Source organism: Mesoplodon densirostris, chromosome 3 (genome assembly GCF_025265405.1).
Source record: "Mesoplodon densirostris isolate mMesDen1 chromosome 3, mMesDen1 primary haplotype, whole genome shotgun sequence".
Classification (NCBI taxonomy): Eukaryota; Metazoa; Chordata; class Mammalia; order Artiodactyla; family Ziphiidae; genus Mesoplodon; species Mesoplodon densirostris.
Window position 1 is genome coordinate 14,739,248 of NC_082663.1, and position 24,554 is coordinate 14,763,801.

At 41.9% G+C, this 24,554-nt stretch overlaps 1 protein-coding gene across 3 annotated transcripts in view; it reads right to left on the bottom strand.

Moving 5' to 3' along the window:
- MYO10 (myosin X) overlaps positions 1 to 24,554 on the bottom strand; it is a 226,110-nt gene that overhangs the window by 77,577 nt on the left and 123,979 nt on the right. For all 3 annotated transcript variants that reach the window (XM_060092746.1, XM_060092745.1, XM_060092747.1), the window contains 13 exons: positions 18,962 to 19,096; positions 17,450 to 17,574; positions 16,949 to 16,962; positions 16,745 to 16,829; positions 16,056 to 16,159; positions 7,887 to 8,016; positions 6,426 to 6,544; positions 5,003 to 5,149; positions 4,049 to 4,149; positions 3,871 to 3,937; positions 3,260 to 3,352; positions 2,776 to 2,844; positions 1,759 to 1,841 (listed from right to left, as the gene is read on the bottom strand). In XM_060092746.1, coding sequence (XP_059948729.1) covers positions 1,759 to 1,841; positions 2,776 to 2,844; positions 3,260 to 3,352; positions 3,871 to 3,937; positions 4,049 to 4,149; positions 5,003 to 5,149; positions 6,426 to 6,544; positions 7,887 to 8,016; positions 16,056 to 16,159; positions 16,745 to 16,829; positions 16,949 to 16,962; positions 17,450 to 17,574; positions 18,962 to 19,096 — 1,272 coding nt within the window. The remainder of the gene's footprint in view (positions 1 to 1,758; positions 1,842 to 2,775; positions 2,845 to 3,259; positions 3,353 to 3,870; positions 3,938 to 4,048; positions 4,150 to 5,002; positions 5,150 to 6,425; positions 6,545 to 7,886; positions 8,017 to 16,055; positions 16,160 to 16,744; positions 16,830 to 16,948; positions 16,963 to 17,449; positions 17,575 to 18,961; positions 19,097 to 24,554) is intronic.

Here is a 24,554-nt window from a genome sequence, read left to right on the forward strand (position 1 = left end):
CCCCACCCCGCCCCACTTCCTAGTTGTGTGACTTAAACACGATGCTTGCCTCTCTCTAGGCCTGTTTTTTCATCTGGAAAATGGGGGTCACTTTAGGATTTATGCTATAAAGCTGGGGTGAGAATGAAATGAGGAAATGAAGGGAAAAGGCTGAGCGTGATGCCTGGCACCTCCTAAGTGACGTTTGTTGTTATTATCATTTAAAAGTTCTGTAAAATCTGCTGCCACTACTGAGAAAGTAAAAGGCTTCTCAGGAGTTTTTATCTTCCTTGCACGGAAGATGCTCTGGGTTATAAAACGGGGGTGGGGGTGGGGGTGTGGGTGGGGGGTGCCTTCGCGGGGACCAGGCATGAGACGGCCTGGCATCCACGCCCCTCAGGGGGACAATGTCAGCACCTTCCTCATCACGTCTCTTCTGCTTGCCCCTTTCTCACTTGCACCCCAGGGTGGTGCTTCATGCTCACTCTTTGAAGTTCTCTGTGCTTTGAGCACTTTGGAGAAAAGCTTTGGGTTCCATTAAAATGTCACAGACGCCAAAGGCAAAAGAGAGCGGCGGCAGCAAATAGCCCAAGCCCCTCCTTCTACAGAGAGAAACCTGGGGCTGAAACAACGTTCTTCAGCCCACTTCCACAACCTCTTGACGTTATGACAGCGGCAACCAGTGAAAGGCCATCTCGTGGGTCTCCAGGCCTGTGCTCTTTTTCACAACAAAATGTTCCAGGTAACCTCAAGACACTGCTTTTAGTTAAATGTATCACTTTAAATCTGCTTTGAGAGGTAGGTAACCTGCTAGGGTATTTTTTAAATGTTGCCATTTTTACAGGCCTGAAAACTCATCTAAAAATAAAAATAGCTGACGAGGTTGTAATTAGGGAATCCTCATAAAAGAGGGTTAAAACAAGTTGAAAGATCAAACACTTCCACCCTGAGCTTCTAAGCTGACACTTTAGAGGGGTTCCCTTCACCCCAATTCTATCTAAGTGACAGGGTGGTCACCTAATGCTTTCATGTCTAAAAGTATTCCAGCTTTTTAGTAATCGTGCTCTCCCTCCTTAGATATTAAATAATGTGTGTTAGAAACTCACGCTGGATCTGATACAGGTATTGACAACTTTAAGGCAAGGGTTGTTTTCCCTCCTTTCTCTCTTACAAAGCCTCCTAAAAATAGGAAGCCACCTGGTTTATATGTACAAATAGCTGAACTAATCACTAAAACTTTCAGCATGTTTTCCTTAACTACCGATTTAATGATGTGAATTTACAATTCATGAATGAATAAATGAATGGGTCATTAATCTATCATTTTAGCTGAATTAATACTTGTTTATTTCTCTCGATACCCCTTACACTAATGAGAGACATAGGGTCCTACACACCCAAGGCTGAAGTCAATTTAGCGCACAGCTCTAAGCTTGCTATGAAGACAGTAGGTCATACTGGTTAAAACCTTAGGTCCCTGAGCCGAGCAGACCAGATCAAATCTAGTTGAGGGATCTCGGGCAAGTCACTTAATCACTGTAAGTCTTAATTTCCTCACCTGCATAACATGATGGATTTACTATTCCAATGCTACCTCATTAAATTGTAGTCACTACCGCTAGTACCATTTTCTATCTCTCGGATCACTTTATTGATGAAATACTGCCCGGGGAAGAAGATGATAAACCAATTGCCCACACATTAATTTTTTCTGTATTCGTGAATTAAAAGCATCTGCACAAACATCAGTCTGACATCCCGGGGAGGAGGCTGACGCACCGGCTTTCCCTCAGCAAGTTGAGAAGATCATCCCTGAAGGTATCTCTGTTCTTCTCCAAGATGCCCCGCACATCATACTGCACCTGGTTTTCCAAAATAAACAAGGCAGAACTGATCAAAGGAATCACTTCAGGCCATAAGCATCCCCTTTAAAAGCTGGGTCCGTGAAAAGATGTTAGTTCAATATATTTATGATCGGCTTCTGAAATTACTATTCTTTAAATACCAAATGGGCAAATATCAGCAAGGATCTTGATTAAGAAGTTACCTCTCCAAGGGTGTGGAGAAAAGGGAACCCTCCTACACTAAGCTGATGCAGCCACTATACAAAACAGTATGGAGGTTCCTCAAAAAACTAACAAGAGAGTTGCCATGTGATCCAGCAATCCCACTCCTGGGCATATACCCGGACAAAATTCTAGTTCAAAAGATACACGCACCCACTATGTTCATAGCAGCACTATTTACAATAGCCAAGACATGCAAGCAAACTAAACATTCATTGACAGAGGAATGGATAAAGAAGATGTGGTACATATATACAATGGAATACTACTCAGCTATTTGTAGTAAAAGAATGAAATAATGCCATTTGCAGCAACATGGATGGACCTAGAGTTTATCATACTAAGTGAAGTCAGAAAGAGAAAGACAAATACCATATGATATCACTTATATGTGGAATCTAAAATATGACACAAATGAACTTATCTACGAAATAGAAACAGACTCACAGACTTAGAGAACAGACTTGTGGTTGCCAAGGGGGAGGGGGGAGTGGGAGAGGGTTGCATTGGGAGTTTGGGATTAGCAGATGCAAACTATTACACGGAGAATGAATAAACAACAAGGTCCTACTGTATAGCACAGAGAACTATACTCAATATCCTGTGATAAACCATAATAGAAAAAGAATATAATAAACTGAATCATTTTGCTGTACAGCAGAAATTAACACAACATTGTAAATCAATTATCCATCAATAAAATAAATTTAAAAGAAAAAAAGGGAGTTACCTCTCCAGCATAGTGTTTCACTCCAAAATTGTTGACTGCAACTCTGGGCTTCACGTAAAAGTGGTTATTCTAAAAAAAAAACCAAACAAATAGAAATGCCTAATTTCACTCACTGATTTCCTGACAGTATAACTATAACTGACAGTGAAAACAATTGCAAAACCCACGACCTATCAGAGGTTTAGGACACATCGTGTGATGTACTTCATCAAAACCAGGCAACTCTGGTCTGTGTCATTACAGGTTAAAAATGTTAAATTTTATACACTAGCTAAACATGGGCATATTCTGACAAGTAGCCTACAATCTATGGCTTTGGCTTATTTCCATTTAGTTATAGCAGAGAAAAGCTTTCGTTTGAGGGAAAAAAATTCACTGTGGGAGGCACAGTAGGGTCAACGGCACCAAGATCTGTCATGTGTCACATCTTAATCCATAGATGTGCTATTCAGACACAAGGAGGAATTGGCAGGTTTGGACATACAGCATGCTGATTGTGTAACTTCTCCAATAAGGTGCCGTCTGTGGCTTGAGGAAAATGGCTTTCTTCATTGATAAGGGCTAGGAGACCAAGTTTCTAGAAGAGGGGAAAAAAGGTTAAATATGAATTAGAAGTTTTTGGCTCTGTATATTTTTACAGCTCCTTTCCTCTCTACTCTCTATCAAGTAAGTGGTCAAAAGGGCATAATAACTTCTCAGATTGAAAAATTCAGAATGACACACTATTAAGAAATCTAGTTCATTCCATACTAAAAAAACTGAACCCCCTGCAATTTGGTGGATAAAACTTTTACAACTGGCTAATCCACTATCGGAACTGCAAAGTTTTTGATGATGACTTAAAATCTATGGGAAGCCAATGTGCACACTGTTGATTCTTAAAATATTGACTTCAACGAGACAATGGGTTTGAAGCAGCCAAGTATTTAAATTCAACCTTGCACATTTACATGTATGTTTCCAAACGGTCCACTGTGCTCTAAACATTCACATCTTTGATGTGCGTGTTAGTACAAGCTGTTTTGTTCCCATAAATATGAATCAGCCCAGCTGGACACCCTTGGGACTGTTAACAATTCTTCAACAGTGTGTTACCTTCTCAATCAAGTCCAGGCATTCTCCATTGTCTATCCAGTCAATATCTTCCCACACTAAGCCTTCTCTGTACAAAGATTAAAAAGGGCCAGGTTGTAGTAAAATATACCTTCAAAACTATCCAATGTAGGGGCTCATTTTCTTAAAAAAATTGAAATGGAATTTGATGAGTCCTTACCTGCTATATTCCAGTTGCTCTAAAGAAAATATATGCTTGTTGAAATATTCCTGAAGTTTCTCATTTGCATAGTTTATATTGAACTGCTCAAAGTGATTCACCTAAGGGGGGAAACCATTCAACAAGTGTCTTTAGAGCCCTCACTATTACATAAAAAGGCCAAACAGCCACTATGGAGAACAGTATGGAGGTTCCTTAAAAAACTAAAAATAGAGCTACCATATGATCCTGCAGTCCCACTCCTGTGCATATATCCAGAGAAAACCATAATTCAAAAAGATACATGCACCCCAATGTTCACTGCAGCACTATGTATAATAGCCAGGAAATGGAAGCAACCTACGTGTCCATCGACAGAGGAATGGATAGAGAAGACGCGGTACATATATACAGCGGAATATTACTCAGCCATAAAAAAAATGAAATAATGCCATTTGCAGCAACATGGATGGACCTAGAGATTGTCAGACTGAGTGAAGTAAGTCAGACAGAGAAAGACAAATATCATATGATATCACTTATATGTGGAATCTAAAAAAAAAAATGGTACAAATGAACTTATCTACAAAACAGAAATAGTCATAGATGTAGAAAACAATCTTATGGTAACCATGGGGGAAAGGAGGGGAGGGATAAATTGGGAGATTGGGATTGACATATACACACTACTATATGTAAAATAGATAACTAATAAGGACCTACTGTAGAGCACAGGGAACACCACTCAGCACTCTGTAATGACCTACATGGGAAAAGAATCTAAAAAAGAGTGGGTATATGTATATGTATAACTAATTCACTTTGCTGTACAGCAGAAACTAACACAGCATTGTAAATCGACTATACTCCAATAAAACATTTTTTTAAAAAAGGCAAAAAAAAATCTGCAGAGAAACATATCAATGTTCGTTTCAAGAGGTTTGCTTAAGATTATTGAACTCGCTGGAAGCATACCTCAAAGTTTTCAAATCCAAAGATGTCAAGGATGCCAACAGACTTGAAGTCATCTTTGCCTTTGATCCTGCTGTTGATCTTCTTGATCACCCACTCGAAGCAGCGTGCGTAAAGTGCCATGGCCAAGGAGTCCCTGCTGTCTACTGCCTGTGGGGAGAGGAGACAGGGCCACGGTGCCCAGATGACCCCGGGCAGCCCAGACAGGCAAGTCCATCCCTGCCCCACTCGGGAGACACTCTCACTCAACATCTATGCACCCCATGTCAAGTAAGCCAATACCATCTAGGAAAACACAGCTGTCTAAAGAAAGGGTAACCTGGAGCTTGCTTATTTACTTTACAGCAGGATTCACCAAGAATTCCTTGAAGTCAGGCTTTCAAATTCAACTTTATACACTGAGTTATAAGAAAGGATCTGAACCCACAGTTACAAATTTTATCAGGTTTAAAACAATAATTAAGACCTGACCTCTCTCATTATCATCTTCTCATATTTTACTCTGTACACATAAAAGTTTTCTTCATGGCATGCTTAGCATTTTTACTTATCCAGTCAAGAAACAGCTATGAGCGGCTTCCCTGGTGGCGCAGTGGTTGGGAATCTGCCTGGCAATGCAGCGGACACGGGTTCGAGCCCTGGTCTGGGAAGATCCTACATGCCACGGAGCAACTAAGCCTGTGAGCCACAACTACTGAGCCAGTGTGTCTGGAGCCTGTGCTCCGCAACAAGAGAGGCCGCAACAGTGAGAGGCCCGCGCACCACGATGAAGAGTGGCCCCGGCTCGCCGCAACTGGAGAAAGCCCTCGCACAGAAACGAAGACCCAACACAGCCAAAAATAAATAAATAAATAAATAAATTAATTAATTAAAAAAGAAAAAGAAAAAACAGCTATGAGATGGGCTAGCACATATAAGAGGCTCAAGGCAGTAGCAGAAGCAAAAATAAGTAATACAACATACTGTTGCATTGTTTTCATTAATAATAATAATAATTATTATTATTACAGCCAATGGTTATTTAATTCTTACTCTGCACCAGTCATTAAGCATTTAGCATATATATTTTTATTATCATCCTTACTAGAATCCTATGAATTCGGTGTAATTATCCTTGTCTTACAGAGGAGGAAACTGAGGCATAGTGAATAAATTTCCCAAGAACAAAATATAATAAGCCAAAGAGGCAAGACTCAAACTCGGGAAATGTCCATCAGGCCCATTTCTCCTAATGACTCTGCTACACTGTCTCTAAGAAGACAACTGAACCACTTTGTGTACTCCCCTCAGTATGGATGTCTTCTTTATTTTGATCCTGAGCCAAACTCATTTAAATGGTTCACTGCAGCTACTAATTCGAATCAAAGCCCCAGATCTGCAGACCCAGGAGCATCTTTAAAAGTTGCTTTGAGGGCCACACACGTACCTGTTGAACGTTGAGAGGCGTCAGGATCTCCTCCCCCCGGAGGGACATGGATCTCTGGGTCAAGGCGTCTGTGAGCTGTGCCGGGTCCAGCCCAAGTAACTCTGCAGACCTGCCCAAGGCTGGGGAGGAAGGACAAGGCAAACGTGGACACACAGGCCATGGGACCCCGAATAGGTGCAAAGCCAACTCCACAGAGCGACACAGTAAAGCAGAGAATATTCCTAAGTCCCTCAGGCAAGACCTATAGGACACACGTTCTACTGGTAAGTTATTCACTCCTTTAATAAGTCTTAGGTTTACAGCAAAGAACCTGGTGCTTGGACCGAGTATGGTCCAAAGACCCCGAGACGGGTTCCCCCAAGACCCCCAAGAGGTTTGCAAGGTCATAACTGTTTCAATAATAAGACTAAGATGTTTGATTTTCCACTCTCATTCCCTCACCAGTATACAGAAGAATATTCCAGAGGCTACATGACATGAGGTAGCCCAACAAACTGAAGGCAGAAGCAGGAGAATCCAGCTGTCCTCTGTTACATCAGATATTGTAAAAATCTACAAAATCGTTAGACAATGTCACTCTTCACTGATTTGTTTTGGTTTGTTTTGGAAGATGGTCTTTCAACTAAAATGATGATATTTATTGTAATATATGCAATGGGTTTATTATGGTTATTTTAGAGCGAATTTATTTTTTTTAAACTGCCTCTGTTTTAGTTTCTAATGCAGTAAACATCAACAGATATGACCCATAGGAACAAAAGCTCTTCGGAATTCTCTATGATTTTAAAGTTATTAAGAGGCACTGGGAACAAACGTTTGAGAACAACAGGCCTGCAGCCCTGGGCAACTCGAGGGCTACTTTCAACTTCAACTCATCCAATTCCCAGCCTCCATGCCCTTATCCATGGCATCTAACAGAAAAGTTTAAAAAAATAAATCACTCCAGGAAAATGATAACTGATATTGTTATATGTCTATTAACTCAATCTTGACAACACATCTCTGTCGTGCACTTCACAGATGAGAAGTCACAAGTATTGAAGGGATAAGTAACCCGAGAAAACAGCTTGTGGCAGAGCTGGGCTACGAACCAATCATTCTGGCTTAAAAATTAATGGTCTTAACCATTCCACTATGGCAGCCTTCAATAACCATGAATAGCTGTGGCAACACTTACGCCTGATTCATAACATTTCTCCTACATCCAATTCTTGTCGCTATTTCCTCTTATTGGGCCCACTGTCCTTCTTTCTTAGTAAACATGAGAACACAGCCAGTAATCACTTGTCAGATGCTTTGACCCTTTATTAGCTGACCGTTCACATCAGATACAAAGTTCTGTAGCTCTTATTCAAGGGCTCGAAAAATTTTTTCTGTTAAAGGTCAGATAGTAAGGATTTTAGATCTATGTCTCCTAGAAGGCAAAAGTCAAGGAAGTAAAGGAGGGAGGAACAATCTTACCTGTTTTGAAGGAAACTTGTGCTCCACCAGCAGTGATAAATTCTATGTTCCCAAGATGTAATATACCAGCAAGCAACCTCAAAACTTCCCGAACTTCTTCCTTGCTAAACTGCATTACCTCCATTGCCATCTAGAAGAAAATAAGGTATTTAATTTTTAATCTGTCTTCATACTAAAGAAAATGATAAATGCTTCTTCCTCAGTAAAGTTATTAAGTTTTATTCTCAAGGCAAGAAAGCAAGAAATAGATGTATGCCCCCTCACTTTTTAAAAAATTTATTAATCCATTCATTTATTTTTGGCTGCGTTGGGTCTTTGTCACTGCACGTGGGCTTTCTCTAGTTGCAGCAAGCGGGCTTCTCATTGCAGTGGCTTCTCTTGTTGCGGAGCACAGGAGCTAGGCACATGGGCTTCAGTAGTTGTGGCACGCAGGCTCAGTAGTTGTGGCTCGCGGGCTCTACAGTGCAGGCTCAGTAGTTGTGGTGCATGGGCTTAGTTGCTCCGCGGCAAGTGAGATCTTCCTGGACCAGGGCTCAAACCTGTGTCCCCTGCATTGGCAGGAGGATTCTTAACCACTGCACCACCAGGGAAGTCCCACCCCCTCACTTTTAAATGATAAAGACTTTACACAGGTACACATAAAAGAAAACGCGACAATAAGAAAGAATTGTAGAATACTTAGAGATAACCTAATCAGTAAGATAAAAGTAAATACCTGCCTTACATACAAGACTCCTATTTATGCCCCAAAAGAATTACCCCAGAGAGTCATAGTAATCATAGTCACAAAGAAATACTTTTTCTACATGTATCAAAATGTAATGGAACATTTATTATTTTCCTACACATAAAAAATGGTGGGGGTGATACTTCATGAGACTCCTCTAGTGTAAACTCTGGGGACTTGCCTTAATTTTAAATGCAGCAGGGACCCCAGTAGGTGGAATGAAATTCTCTATCAGGGGCTGGACAGATAGGAGAGTCTACTGTTCCTTTTATAAGAGATGCTGATGGAAAACCTGAGTGGATCTAGATCTGTCTTCCCTGGACAGTCATCACATCGCTAGTTTCCATTTCTCCAAAGGATTTTTCAAGTCTTATTTTAGCCTCTGGATACTAAATGGAAGTTAACATAATGCTGATTTGGGAAAAATAAAAATAAACAGGCATCTACAGGGGTTTTGTTCCCCAACAAGTATCTAAGCTGAAGCCAGGTATCTTCTGAATCAGATCTAAGATTTGCTCATTTTCTAAATAGGCCCCTCCAACACACACACACCACACACACTCATGTACACACAACTGAGGACAGAATCGTTGGCTATACTGATGAACATAAGCTACAAAGAGAACTCAGACCCATAATTGTTACAATGACCACAGGAGATGGGGAAGGAGGAAGCCACACAGCACTTTGAAGCCATAGAAACTGCAAAAGGAAATGACTGGAGATTTTAAAATGTGAAGAGTTTAATTTCTTTACAAGGAAAAAAACAAAGCCAGAAACAAAGGGCAAAAACAACAGACAGGGAAACAGAATTAAAAGAAAAAAATTGTAAGGCAAGGAGCAATAGCTATATTAAGAGACACATGGGCAATGAAAATAAAATAGGCACTTCTCGTAAGAGGAAATGCAAATCCACACAGAAATGTTTTCCTTCCTAGAAATCCAATATGCACAACTTGAAGAAAATGAGATAACTTCTATTAAATTAGCAAAAATTTTTCTGAATGATAAAATGGGTGAAAGTGAGGTATATATGCACTGGTCACTGGTAGTATAAGTTAGTATAATCTTTTTGGAAAACAAGATTATGGGGCAGCATTGTGCTGGGCCACATATGTATATAATCTTAGAATGTTCAGAGAGGTTACTTAACTTTCTCAGGGTTACACAACCAAGATTCAAAGTCAGGCCTGATGAACCCAAAGTCTAGGAACTTACTATCTATCCAGCTCTATGCTTTTTTCTTTTTATGTCCTTAGAAAGTCCATCTCCTGTGTAATCTCCCTTCACTGCAACACTGGAGATTTGTTCTAAGGAAAATCTCAACAGGAAAGAAAGTTTTGTAAAATATTCACTACAGTGTTTTCTTTACAACACTTTCAGAGAGAAAAAAAAATCTAGCTCTCCTACAATCAGACAAGTCCAATATAGCAAATGAACTTGTTAGAACAGTATATAGTTTTTAAAGGAAATTATGAACATTATATAGAAATGATATTTATGATAGCTGTATGCAAAAAGTAAAAAATTATTTTTGTAACTAATTTTTTCAAGAAAATCATCTGGGAAGAAAATCTACAAAATTAAAAATAGTTGCCATGTTACTGCTGGTAGCTTAATGGACACTGCATTCAATGATGTCTTTTAATGTTGTCGACATGTTTTTACTGTAACAACCGAGTCTCCTAATGGATGAATGGGTAAATAGATTGCTGTCTATTCAGTGGAATACTACTCACCAGAAAAAGAATAATTGAGTGACGTGTGGTTTGGATGAGTGAAAGAAGCTAGACACAGGAGAATAGATTCTGTATGATTTCATTTACAGGAAACTCTAGAAAAGACACACTTTCCTAGGTTTCCTAGGGCCGGGGCTGGGGCTGGGGTTGTCTAGGAAGGGGGACAAGCAACCTTTAGGGTGTAGAACTGTCCTTCGGTTTGACTGTGGTTGTGGGTATATGCGTGCATAAATTAAAAGTTCACTTTATACACTTTCCATGAGGGCACTTTATTATAGGTACATTATAACGCAATAAAATTGACTACAAAAAAATTAAAAGACAATGAATTGTTTAACCAAGGTAGAGAAGACTATCATTTCATGGGTACAGACAGAAACTGACACAAAGAAGAGGAACTATGAGCCTAGTGCTTATCAATCTTTAAAAGCCTACGGGAAAATAATTATTCAAATTTACTTATTCTAAAAGCAAAGAAATATGGTTAAAAAATACAGATTATTTATTATGCTCAAGACTTTTAAAACAGTGGTAAAGACCTAATCAGACCTCGGCAAAATAATTATAAAGCACCTATGCTGTGAAAAAGTTAGTATTTTCCCTTTCTATGACTAAAGTTTTCCTCATGTATCATAAGACATATTCAACACTAATTTATAAAAATGTTCTAAGCTCATTTTAGGATGACCACAGAAATGAAAATTTTCACTGTTTAAGTCACTTGCCTGGACTCTATATAACACTAAAGAAGTAAGATCTTCCATAGACTCGTGGTTGCCATGGGTGGGAGGAAGGGGGAGGACGCGGGGGAGGGTTGGGGTGGGAGCTTGGGATTGGTAGATACAAACTAATAGATAAACAAGGTCCTACTGTACAGCACAGGGAACCATCTTCAATATCCTGTAATAAATCATAATGGAAAACACAAAAAACCATATATATGTACAACTGAATCACTTTGCTGTACACCAGAAACTAACACAACATTGTAAATCAACTACACTTCAACTAAAAAAAAAAACTCCTCTATACCTGTGTTAAAAAAAAAAAAAAGATCTTCAAAAAATAAGTTCCCAGTAGTAGACAATTTCAAACTGTAGAATGAAAAATATCAAAAGATAATCTGTGAAAAAAATTCTTGGTTAAGTTCTGAAAATACATACAAAGATTACATATGGAGATATGAAAGCAAGTGAATAAAATGGGCTCACTGTATGAACAAATTTGTGACTTCTTCACTTTCAAGTTTAACTCTAAGTGAATTAGTTAGGAGTGTGGTGACAAGTGGCAACTGCATTAATCAGACCATGGGGTAATTTAATGGCTGCAAACAATTATCACCAGCGCCAGCAAGAGTCTCCATTCATTGTCTCCTACTGTCCTATTTTACAGTCTTTTTAGTAGCAATCTCCACCCCTTTGGCAAGAGCAGCCCCTTTAAGCCTTCTTTTTTTAAAAAAAAACTTTTATTGAAATATAGTTGGTTTGCACTGTTGTTAAGCCTCCTTATAATTATGTTTTCTCAACAACATGGCTCAAGACTGAAAAAAAAAAAACCCTGGGAAATTCTCAGCACAGTTCAGAAGCACTAAATAGCAATTTAGTTATAAAACTGGCACAAAGTTATACAAAATGTTTTCAATAAAGTCTTTATTAAGCACATAGAAAACAAGTGACTGTGTGCGTGGTGGGGTGGTGACGACAAATACACGATACAATCCCAACCGCTAAGGATGAAAGGAAGGAAGCCAGGCTTTTCACGCTAGAAACAAACAGGGAAGAGGGACGGATTTCAGGTACAAAAGGTACACCCACTCAGGGTCTCAGCGGTGAGGTGGGGAGCGCCATCCAAGGGAGCCAAAGAAGCTCAGGTGAGTCACGAACAAGTGAAATGAATAAAATGGGGGGAGAGGAGGCTTGTTCTGGGCACAGTAAATCACAAGTTAAGTTCTTTGGTAATTCATTGTGTAATTTTATATTAGGCAAGATGATGTTATTTTATAATATAAAATTTGCTTCAACTCCCATATTTTCCAACACTGAACGAGACTGAGGTTTTTAAATTTAAAAAAAAAATTTAAAAATGGCTCAAACCCATGTCCCCTGTATTGGCAGGTGGATTCTCAACCACTGTGCCACCAGGGAAGCCCGAAAGGTGGATTCTTAACCACTGCGCCACCAGGGAAGCCCAAGACTGAAGTTTTTAACTGTGGCAAAACTGAGGTATAAAGTCAGCCCTTTATTTATTTATTTTTAATTTTTACTGGGGTATAGTTGATTTACAATGTTGTGTTAGTTTAGGTGTACAGCAAAGTGGATCAGTTATACGTATACATATACCCACTCTTTTTCAGATTATTTTCCCATATAGGCCATTACAGAGTACTGAGTAGAGTTCCCTGTGCTATACAGTAGGTCCTTATTAGTTATCTATTTTATATATAGTAGTGTGTATATATCAATCCCAATCTCCCAATTTATCCCTCCCCCCAATGTGCCCTGGTAACCATAAGTTTATTTTCTACATCTGTAACTCTATTTCTGTTTTGTAGATAAGTTCATTTGTAGCCTTTTTTAAGATTCCACATATAAGTGATATCATATGATATCTGTCTTTCTCTGTCTGACTTACTTCACTCAGTATGACAACCTCTAGGTCCATCCATGTTGCTGAGAATGGCATTATATTGTTCTTTTTTTATGGCTGAGAGCCCTTTAAATCTTTATGATATCTGACTCACGAGGAGTCAGCTTATGGATGCATGGGCTCACATCATCAAAAATCCATGGGTAGGGGCCTCCCTGGTGGCGCAGTGGCTGAGAGTCCACCTGCCGATGCAGGGGACACGGGTTCGTGCCCCGGTCTGGGAGGATCCCACATGCCACGGAGCAGCTGGGCCCGTGAGCCATGGCCGCTGGGCCTGCACGTCCGGAGCCTGTGCTCTGCAACGGGAGAGGCCACAGCAGTGAGAGGCCCATGTACCGCAAGACAAAAAAAAAAAAAAAAAAAAAAAAACTGAAAAAAAACTGAAAAAAAAAATCCATGGTTACACCCAGTAAGACCTAAATGGTCAGGAAACCCCAGTCCTGGTCCATGGCCAGGAACACCATTAACATTCAATATTTGTGGAGTCAAAAAATGAAGAGATTATCACTCATCAAAGACTCTTGTTACTCCCCCACGTACTTCATCAGCCACCATTCTGGTGGGTCAAACACAGGCAGTAAAAATAAATTCGTTGTTACTACTGACTTGAAATAGCTTCATCCTGACTCAACAATTTGTAGTGCAACTTGGAAGGCTGCAAAAAAAAAGGCTATGAAATTTAGCATAGGTTCACCATCTCTGCCCCAGGAAAAACTAGGTTCCTTAAAATGGCTCAGGATCCCTTACAGGTACATATTTATATTAATGTCAGTTGGTATCAATAAGGAATTCTAAAAATACATGAATTCTTAATGAAATAAGCAAAATTCTTAAAAGGTCCTATTGCCAGAGTATACTGACATTAAAGTTGATAGAAAGGAATAATGTTTTTTTTTTTAGTAGCTGAAAATACCAGAGGTGACATCTTCATATGTAATTCACAGAAATAATCTCTCTCCGTTAACATTTTAACACATTCTTCAAACAAATGTCCTTGAGTCCCAATGGAATGTGGTCCCTTCCCTTCCTTTAATCTCAAAACCTCTGGGAAAAGGAGCTTTATGGAATTAAAGTATGAAGATACAAATTTAAATGGTATTTGATTTTGGAAGAAAATAAAGACAAATTACATGATAAAACAACATAGCATAATCTATTATGCTAATAATAGCATAATCTATTCCAATTGTCTTTATTTCTTCAGCAGAATGTAGAGATTATATATATGGACACTAAGAAGTACTTGCAAACTAAATATTTAAGTATCTATAAATAGAATTCTTATAAGCCTGTTGTGTACATTCACTATGTCAATTTCCTGTGTAAATTTTTCTTCCTTTCTAGATGACATGTCCTTTCATCATAGGACCAAATTTCAAATGCCAAAACCTATCATTTCAATTTAAAAATAAAAGCTAGCACTCACTGAAAACAGGCCAAGCTCCACAAGCTTCCTTGTAGCTACCAGAAAGAGCAAACAATTCTGAATCAGAAAACAATGCCCCAAGAGGAAGCCATCAGAGTACCCTCTCTCCAGGCACTCCCAGGACGAGGGAGGGCCTCGCTGCCCACTGGCTCACTGTGGCCAGTGAGCTAGTCAGTATGGCCCTGCAGTGACACTGCACCTTGAATAATTGGGAGTCTGTCTACCACTGCAAACAACCACCTTCCATCACAAAGTAAATGGAGAAAGCTCGTGTAGTTAAAGAAGTCCAGGACGCCAAAATAAAATTGGGAAAGAAAATTTTAAATACTTAAACATCTCTTAAAGTCCAATTTGCAGGGCCGAATCCCATGCCGCCTAGGGTAGGTACACAGCAAAAGGGGCTGTCAGCGGGAGGCTTTTTGTTAATAGGATGAAGGAATGAGAGACGACAGAGACACCTCTCTACGTGATAAATGGCAGAATGCGACATCTTTAAAAGAAAGGCTGAGGGGAAGATGATCACGATATTACAGCCTCGTCTGTTTTTAATTTCATTTTCAGTTTAAGGATACATACATTAGATGTGGGGAAATGATGTGTGATATATATCCATTTAAAAATATACTTTGATTCCATTCCACAAGGCATTCTTATGAACAATCTAGAAAAGTAAATGGGGATATAGAACCAAGTTGTCGACAACAACTAGAAAGACAAATCTGGGTGCACGGAAAGCAGTGACTACCTACCTGCCTCCTGGTTAGAGTGTGGGATTTGGAGTTAGTTAGACTGTGTCTAGATACAGGCTCTATTAGGTGCTGTGTGTGGTTAGGCTGGTCACCAACCTCTCTGAGTCACAGAACATAGACAACCATAGTTCTACCCTCACAGGGTCGTTAGAAGCAGAGGCATGGTAAGTCCGCAGAGTAGGCGCTCAGTCGGTGTTAGTTGCCATTTATGATGAATCAATTCTAGATCCGCTGACTCCAAATGCTGAACTAACGACTCTGGCAAAGGAACTGAGACCACGCTGATGAACTCTACCAGCCCCACTCAATCAGGTGGGGCTGCTAATAATGCTCGATGACCAGGCTTCCTAAATGCAGTCACTTTATAACAAAGTCCCGGGAAATTTGAGAACTGCAGGAAACTGCACAGGTCCACACTGCAGAATCTTAAAATGACTACTTCTGTGTGATCAGAATCGGTTACCAGAATAAGGCTATGAGAACAGGATGAGACCCGAACAGTCACCTGGTCTAATTGTTGACAGATTTCTTTTTAACTGTAGAACCAATTATTCAAAAAAATTTTTAATTGTAAGCCCCGAAACAGAGGATCTGCTTGCTCCAGTCCCAAACCTGTGATTTTTTTTGTTTTGCTTTTCTGACCACTATTCCAAGCCAACCACCCATCTGTCCTGAATGTCAGACATTCACCCATCTTCTAAAGAGAGAGGATTCCCTTCCATGACTTGGAACAAGAAGAAAGGACCTATTCTCGCACAGCGGTACAAATGTGATTTCTTTTTTTATTAAAAAAATTTTTTTGAAGCAGAAATGAAAGCTGCCACTTTCTTTTTTTTCTTTCTTTGGTCACCTTTAATAAAGGAAAATAGGAAAATAACTTACAATAACGTCCCTAAAGGATTCCTGGTCACTGATTGTCTTGTCTCCTACACATCCAGATTGATTCAAGTAGTGGTAGTTTTCTGGCACAGATAAATAAAATTCTTCTACAAAAAGAAAAAGAAAAACACAATATCAGTATTTGGCCAGGGTAAGACATAATTTAAAAGAGTTTTCACTTTGCAACTTTATTTTTTAAAGTACAAAAATAATTCTATGCTCCTAATGGTCCACTATTAAGATTAAAACATTCCCTCTTAATCATCATCTAGGAAAAATAGAATTATTAAATTCGATGGGATGGAAGAAAATGTTACTGAAAAAAGTAACTGATGAGGATCCTGTGTTGATTGGTTTTTTAAAAATCAAATGTTTAGAAATGAGCGTTATTTGGGTGTGACTGAAAAGTAAAACCAGTTGTAATACATTATGTATGCTTCACAAATATTCTTAAATCCGAAAAGAACTAAGATTCCAAAACAAACCAAAAAAATTCACGATTTCTCTATTGATGATTTTCCCCCCACGTTATCTGGCTCTAAATGAACTCAGTGTCTTCGGTCATCTCACACATTTCGTTTCAGTTGGTGGAAGAGCAACAAAGTCCAAACAGATGTCTCCTCATTCACAGATGGGTTTAAAGGCAAAATGAGCAGCTGGTACATATGTCTCTGCAGCTGTCCCATACTCACCTTTCTTTTCATGCTCTAGCCCTGCCAGCAGCGCATAGAATATGTGATAATTCCTTTCCCCGGGATTTTGCCTTACTACTCGGTTCTGTGAAGAGAAATCAGATTTCTGTTCAGAGATGTTTCCTCTGCTTAATGACCATGAGCCAGTAATTGCCGAAAACAGTTATTGTGAGAGATAATGTGAATTAAATCACGTTTACTTACTTTTTCTAATAAATCTTCACGAATAAGCAATGGCAAGTCAAGGAACAAAACAAGGATACAGGATGCTCAATGAGTCTTTAGTTTTCTATTCTTTGTTGCCCAAGTAATTACAATTTCCTGTGTCTTGGACATTGAGACTTCCGGTGCAAAAGGTAAGCAAACAATACAGACTGTTTCATCAAAATCCAATTTCAGACATGACACATGTACCCAGGAAGTATCACACTAGTTAAAGAATTGATTTCAAACAACAGATAGATGATGTTTCGTTAGGAGTCCAAATCTGCAGATTAGGGACATGATATCAGAACTTCCCCAAAGAAAGATGGTTCCTTATCGCTTAGGATAATTAACAGGTCAAGCACAGTAATACTGGAGCAGTAACTAGGTAGAACCAGAAAGAAACGTTTCATATCCCGTATCTGTCCTTAGGATAAGCAAGAACAGTTTCCACTAGAGAGTCATAGTACTACAGACCAAAAGCTAAACGAAACAGGATACAATCTACGATTCTCCCACCCTGGATATTTCCCTTCTGGCAGATGTTCAGCTGAACAAACTTCCCGAAGCGACTGGAGTTGTTGTTATACACAGTCTTGGCGTTGCCGAAGGCTTCCATGATGGGGCTGTGAAAGAAGCCAGGACATCAGCGAGTGTTAATTAGGGTCCATCTAAAACTGGCAACGACAGTCCTCACCAATGGCAAAGCAGACAACTGCAAGAAAAATCTGAAATCAAAGAGACCTGTGGTGATCATGTTTATTTACAGAAGAGCCAGATTTTCCCAGCACTTGCTGAAATGGGTTTATAATACACGTCCATCTCGGGGCAGAGAACATGCAGCTAGGTGTGCGGGCAGAGGATGCTACAGAGAGTCAAGGAGCCCACGATGGCTGGTCCCCATACAGATTAGCTTATATACGCGAGCCAGGGGTTGCACAGGAAAAGCCCCCGCTTGAATTCTAGGAAGTGAAAAAGTTCCAGCCCTGGAAATTTCACCCGTCTGTTGTACGTCCCGGGGGAACATAAACTTCCTTGGCTCTCCTCCGACTGTAAAATGTGGTCAGACTAGGTCAGGGGTCAGCCATCTTTTTCTGTAGAGGATCAGATAGTAAATACTTTTGGTTTTGTGGGCCATGTGGCCTCTGATGCAGCTACTCAGCTCTGCCACTACAGCTCGAAAGCAGCTGTAAACAATACGCAAACGAGGGTATCTGTGTTCCTATAGTTTTATTTATCAAAACAGGCCGCAGGAGGAAGATGAAGACGGTCTAGAGACAGATGGTGGTGATTGCTACACTTCACACCACTAAGCTGTACACCGAAAAATGTTGAAAGTTATACACTTTTTGCTATGTGCATTTTAGCACAATTTAAAAAATAAATTTTGAAGGCTAAAAAAACAAAACCCGAACAGGCTGTAGGATACCGGCGTCAGGCTGAAGTTTGCTGACTCCTGGACTAATTTCTAAGTAATAGGACCTGAAAAGTCCCTACTGGTTCTAAAACCTTATAAGGCACCAATCAGACACAGGGCAATTGCACATTTTAATTAGAATTTCAGAGGCTACTGCACCATGGCCCTCTTTCAAAGCTCTGAGGTCATTGCCATCGATGTGGCATTGTTCTGCAACAGGAGAGGCTACACAGTGCCACTGTGCTCATAAGATGCCTCTAAAGATTTGACCACTAAGCCCCCTGTGATGTGGTGGATGGAGGCTGGAATTTCTGCCGAGAACGAGGCCTCCCAAGAGCCAGTCAAGAGCTGCCCGGTGAGAGGCAGCTGCAGAATGTGCCTCACTCACTCAGCCACCAACTTAAACGTGGTGCAGCGACGAGGGCTCAGGTCATTAGAAATCGCTGTGTGTGGAGACTTTTCCTTGAGGAATCGTGAAAGCCAAGTTAAGAAAAAGGGAAGCGAGCGCCCCAAGTTTCAACTCTTCCTTAACTAAGCCAAACGGCGAGGAAAGTGAATCCTATTAGCTGGAAACGAGAAACACGAAGGCCAGATACCTGCTCTCAAGAATGGCTTGTTCGACACACGACGTCTTCTCCTTCGAGGACAAGTCCAGAGACTGCTGACTGATGGCTGACAAAAACTGGAGGATCAACTTGGTGCTTTCGGTCTTACCTGCCCCGCTTTCACCACTGAAAGACAACATGCAGAAATTTGTGCTTCTAATTAAAACAACAACAACAACAACAAAAACCCCAGCTTGGCCAGTGTCAGTCCAATTTGTCCACAGAGCAACTTTTTTTTTTTGAATTTTTGAATTTTAGTTTTTATACAGCAGGTTCTTACTAGTTATCCATTTTAGACATATTAGTGTATACATGTCAATCCCAATCTCCCAGTTCATCCCACCACCACCACCCCCCTCCGCATTCCCCCCTTGGTGTCCATACGTTTGTTCTCTGCATCTGTGTCTCTATTTCTGCCCTGCAAACCGGTTCGTCTGTACCATTTTTCTAGGTTCCACATGTATGCGTTAATATACACTCTTTGTTTTTCTCTTTCTGACTTCACTCTGCACAACCCTTGAACAGTGGGAAAAGCTCAAAGTGCTGAGTTACAGAGAAGAGTCCCTCTTCCTGGCAGCTGTGTGGCCTCCGTGTTGCCAGTGACTCCCTCAGCCTACAAGCTAAACAGAAGGTACCACCTTCACGAAGCTCAGGTAATAAGAGGGACGGTGCCTTTCGTGGCAGGTAAGCTCTGCAAAGGCCGGGATTGGTGTTTTGTTCACTAAAGTGCCACAGACCCCTCAACAGTCCTGGCTGGTGGCAGACACTCAGTAAGCATCTGTTAAATGAAGGAACATGTTAGTGGTAACTTTCTGGTAAATACGCACAAAAATGCAATCATTCATAAATACTGAGGGGACAAGGGAATGAACCCGCAGGTACTCGACCCACACTTGGGCACTTTATTCCCATAATAATCCTACGAGGCAGGCAGCGGCTAAGGGCCCGGGTCAGAATTGAACAGCAGGTTTGTCAGCATCCAGCGCCCTGCAGAGATGCTGCTTCAGCGATGATTCACGAAAAGTGAACAAAGCAACCCCGGGGCGCTGGAGCTGGGGAGAGTGGGGGGCAGGGCAAATGAGAGGAGTTAATGGGATGTGAGTTGTGTCACAAAGGACCGGCAAATGTCAGCCAGGCAAAGAGGACAGTGGAAGGATTCGGGGTCAGACGACCCTGTGAACGAAAGCAGAAAGGCCAGAGGAGCTGCAGGAGGTCTACAGGGGTGGGATTCTGGTTTGGTCAACTGGACCGAGACCAGAGTGGGCAGAGAAAAGGGAAAAAGATCGAGGTTGATGGTTCCGAGGCCACCACAGGAGACAGAAGGCGAAGGCCAAGCCCATCAAGGTCACCCGTGAGGAACACAGCTCTGAAGTCACGCTCCAGAAGGACTGAAGGTCCCTCAGGGAGACCAACTGCTGTTATGATCTAGGCATGTGGTGGTCAGGCCACGGACAAGTACCACCAGGCTGGAGATGAAAGGGAAGAGATGGAGATGAGAGATCTGGAAGGAGAGACCCAATCAATTTTGTGCAAGGCACCCTGCTCGGTACCACAGGGAGAACAGAAGTAGTACAAGGGCAAAGAACTTACGAGAAAAGTCAACCCACGGCATAAGTAACGGTACATGAACACCAACACTATCACAGGGTAACAGGTTCATATCTGCTCAAGCGGGGAGATAAACAGATGAGGCCTCCACAAGAGCTAGGAGGTTATGAAAGAGGAATTTTGCAGATAACACGGTGAATGATTAAGCACATGTAATAAAGGAGAGGAAATGACTCAGAGGTGACACCGTCTGTGCCCTGCTGGATGCTGCAGGCCCAGGGGAATCTCCACTGAGTGAGGCCAATCATGGTAATTCCATTCCCTGTGCAGGTGATAAGGTGGTTGGCCATGGGCAGGTGTCAGGATGCCAGCCAAAGAGACTTAACGTCAAGTGTGCTGAGGCTCCTGGGGAGGTATGCACGCATGCGTGTGCACGCATGCACGCACACACACACACAAAGAGACCAGACAGAACGTCCCTCTGGCTGCAGACGACAAATACTTGGGAATCCACAGCTATCTTGAGATTGGAAAGCTAAAGGCAAGACAGAGAAGCGCCCAGTGGGAGTGGCTGAACCCACAACCCTGACCCCGTCCCTGCCTTGCCGTCTGAGCTAATCAAGGCCCACGCAAGTGACACCAGCTCTGGTGGGCTTTTCTGTTATCAGCAACCAGAATCTTCCCAGGGCGGGGCTGAGCATTCATCTCTGCGTAGCTGGCACCTGCCTAGCCTGGGGGCTGACACAGAGGAGACATTCAGCAAGGGGGCACTGAATGAGTAGCAGAGCCTAAGAGAAAGTTGCAAGAAGAGATTTAAATAATTCTCGATACTTAAAAATATATATCCCATCTACCTAGCAGTTAAATTTTGTTAAAACAAACAAAACTGAAAGGGAGACGCTCTCTAGTTGTAACGTGTGAGGCAGAAGTCATGTTTCACACGGTCCCCAAACCCACCTCTGTATCCTCCAGCACTCAGAGGTGGATGGCATTTCAACCTCCCTTGCAGGAAGGACGGCGATCGGTAACCAGGACCGAACGTGGCCAACTCAACAACAAGGCGGCTGAAGTGAGCAAGGGGGGTGTCCGCTATTTCCACGTCGGGTGGCTAAACACCCTCATGGTCCTCTGGGCTCCCTGCCTTCCACGCCTGCCGTTTGGGTGCCCTCAGGGTGGCACATCTCCAAAACAAAGCAATGTGTGGCATAAAGTCAAGCTCTCACCTTCCCACGTGGGGCTGTGAAACAGCAAGAAATAAGCCACTCCTGTGTTATGCCTCTGAGATTTGGGGGATGTTACAGCAATTAGCACAGCAATTAGTCTACTCTGACAAACACGGTCATAATACAGCCGTGGAGAAAAAGCTGTTCAAATTGGACAGCAAAGACTCGTCAAGGAGAAGAAAACCCAAGATTTGCATTGTCCTTCACCCGTCAAGGATACTGGTCTACCACCAGCTTCAGCTCACTTTTTTTTCTCATTGTAGCAAATTTTCTTCAAGCATCTTCTTTAAGTACATCTTTTTTTGATACATAAGTAAAACTTGAAACAAAAATGAAACTCGGATTTGTACAACAGTAGTTCTCAAACTTGGCTGGACATGAGAATTACCCGCTGTGTCCCTGATCTGAACCTGTAAGGGTAGAATTCAGTCATCAGTATGTTTTAAAAATTTCCAGATGATTCTACTATGAAGCCAGGGTCGGGAAGTACTACTCCTGAAAGCAATTTCACATAATTCAGACAGGACTGCACCAGGAGATGAAAAAGGCGACTGTATATACGAGGTTGTGGAAGGGTGGCATGAACAAGGCAAAGAATATAAATAACTCACAAATTGTTAAAACCCAGAAATATGCCAGATGTCCCCAGACGTTAACGTCAAGGTAACAGGCCTCACTTTTCTTTAACTCTCCTCTTCTTCCTCCCCTCCCCTGCCTGTGCCTTTAACATTCCTCATGAAAACATTTACTGAGGGTCACAAAACGTGATCTTTAAAGCAACGGAGAAAGAGCATCTCCGCAGGTACTCCTTCCTTCCCTAAGTATCCATGTGCCTACTGTGTGTCAGGTTGCACTGAGGGCTGGGAAAACACTCCTGAAACAAATGGCCACGGACAGTATTTATGACCCAGCAGCAGCAGGAGATATCAAAGAATCACAAATTACAGTTAATGCTGTCGAGTATAAATCTCAGAGGATGGGAGGATTCATAATTTAGATGCAGGGCTCAGATTCAGCAAAGCCCTTTCCAGGGAAATGACATTTAGACTGAAATGCAGAGACATGCACAGGAGTTAACTGGGTGAAAACTGAAGGACGGGGAAAGCGGGGGGAGGAGGGGGGAGGGGAGGGAGACCCTCCCTTTCCTGCTTGAGGAAAGGGCTTGGAGCCTTGGGGGAAGGGAAAGCGGCCTGCACAGCCAGTCGGGAAGGGGCCGGGGTCCCACTCAGAGGCCGCTGTTTTCCAGTCAAGTATGGAACTGGTGCTTTTCAATAGGGGAGGGGAGAGAGGCTGGAGATGGTGTTTCATTGCCAATGGCCAATGATTTCATCCATCGGTCAAGCCTAGGTCATGAAGCCTCCATAAACCCCAAAAGGATAGGGTTCAGAGAGCTTCTGGGTTGGTGCGCAGGTGGAGGTGGACGGCGGCTCCCTGGAGGGGGCAGGGAAGCTCCCCCACCTTTCCCACACCATGCTGTGTGCATCTCTTCCATCCGGCGGTTCCTGAGTTATATCCTTTTATAGTACAGCAGTGATCTAGGAAGTAAAAATGTTTGAGTTCTGTGTGGTGCTCTAGCAAATTAATCAAGCCCGAGGAGGGGGTCACTGGAAGCTCCAACCTAGAGCTGGTTGGTCAGAAGCACAGGGGACAACATGACTGGCATCTGAAGTGGAGAGAATGGCCATCTTGAAGGACTGAGCCCTTAACAACCTGGGGGATCTGACGCTGTCTCCTGGTGGACCGTGACAGAACTGAGTTAATTGCTTGGTGAACCTGATTACACACGCTATGTGATCATATAGCAAGTATATTATAGCATTATAATGCTATATGGACTAAGTATATACTCCTTTGCTTACCACATCACAGAACTATAAAGCCAGAATAAATTGCATAATTAAATACAAACAAAATATAACACCAATAAAATCCAAATTCACAAGACTAACCTAACCCCCTGGTTAATGCTGTTTTGCTCAAACTGAAGCGCTCCTTGCACTGTGACTGTCCACTGCTTCTCTTGTGGGCCAGGCAGCCTCTTCCACCACGAGCGCTGTGATGAGTCACGTATTCCACCTGGTTCCTTTATTCCAGCCTCGATGAAACATCAACTCATACGGCAATCGTGATGTTAATTCACCTTCACTTACAGCGAACACATCACTTACATATCCAGTCCTGCATTTTTCTCATTAGCCTGTGGCAGTTACAGTCCTAACCCTTGGCGCCAACATGACCACAAACACAAACATGGACTTCAGAGAAAACATGTTCACCCAGATGAACCAAAATGACTTGATACCATTAAAAAAAAAATGTTTTAAATTGTGAAACTGAAAAAGGGAAAGAAAAATAATCAAAGCACTGATATGGGGCCTCAGGGGCCATATTAAAAGTTCTGAGAACTTTTCGTAGGCAGAAGGGAAAAGTCTCAAGACAGTTTTTAAGCAGGAGTGCATCACGATCGGGGTCAAGGTTTTGTTGTTTTTTTTTTTTTTTTTTTGCGGTACGTGGGCCTCACTGTTGTGGCCTCTCCCGTTGCGGAGCACAGGCTCCGGACGCGCAGCCTCAGCGGCCATGGCTCACGGGCCCAGCCACTCCGCGGCACGTGGGATCTTCCCGGACCAGGGCACGAACCCGTGTCCCCTGCATCGGCAGGCGGACTCTCAACCACTGCGCCACCATGGAAGTCCCCGGGGTCAAGGTTTTAAAGAATCAAGTCACCCGGTGAGGAGTATGGAGTGAGGAGGGTGGATCAAGGGAGACAAGAGAGGAAGCAGGAAGTGAGGGCAGAGGGTGAGGGGAGGGGGCAG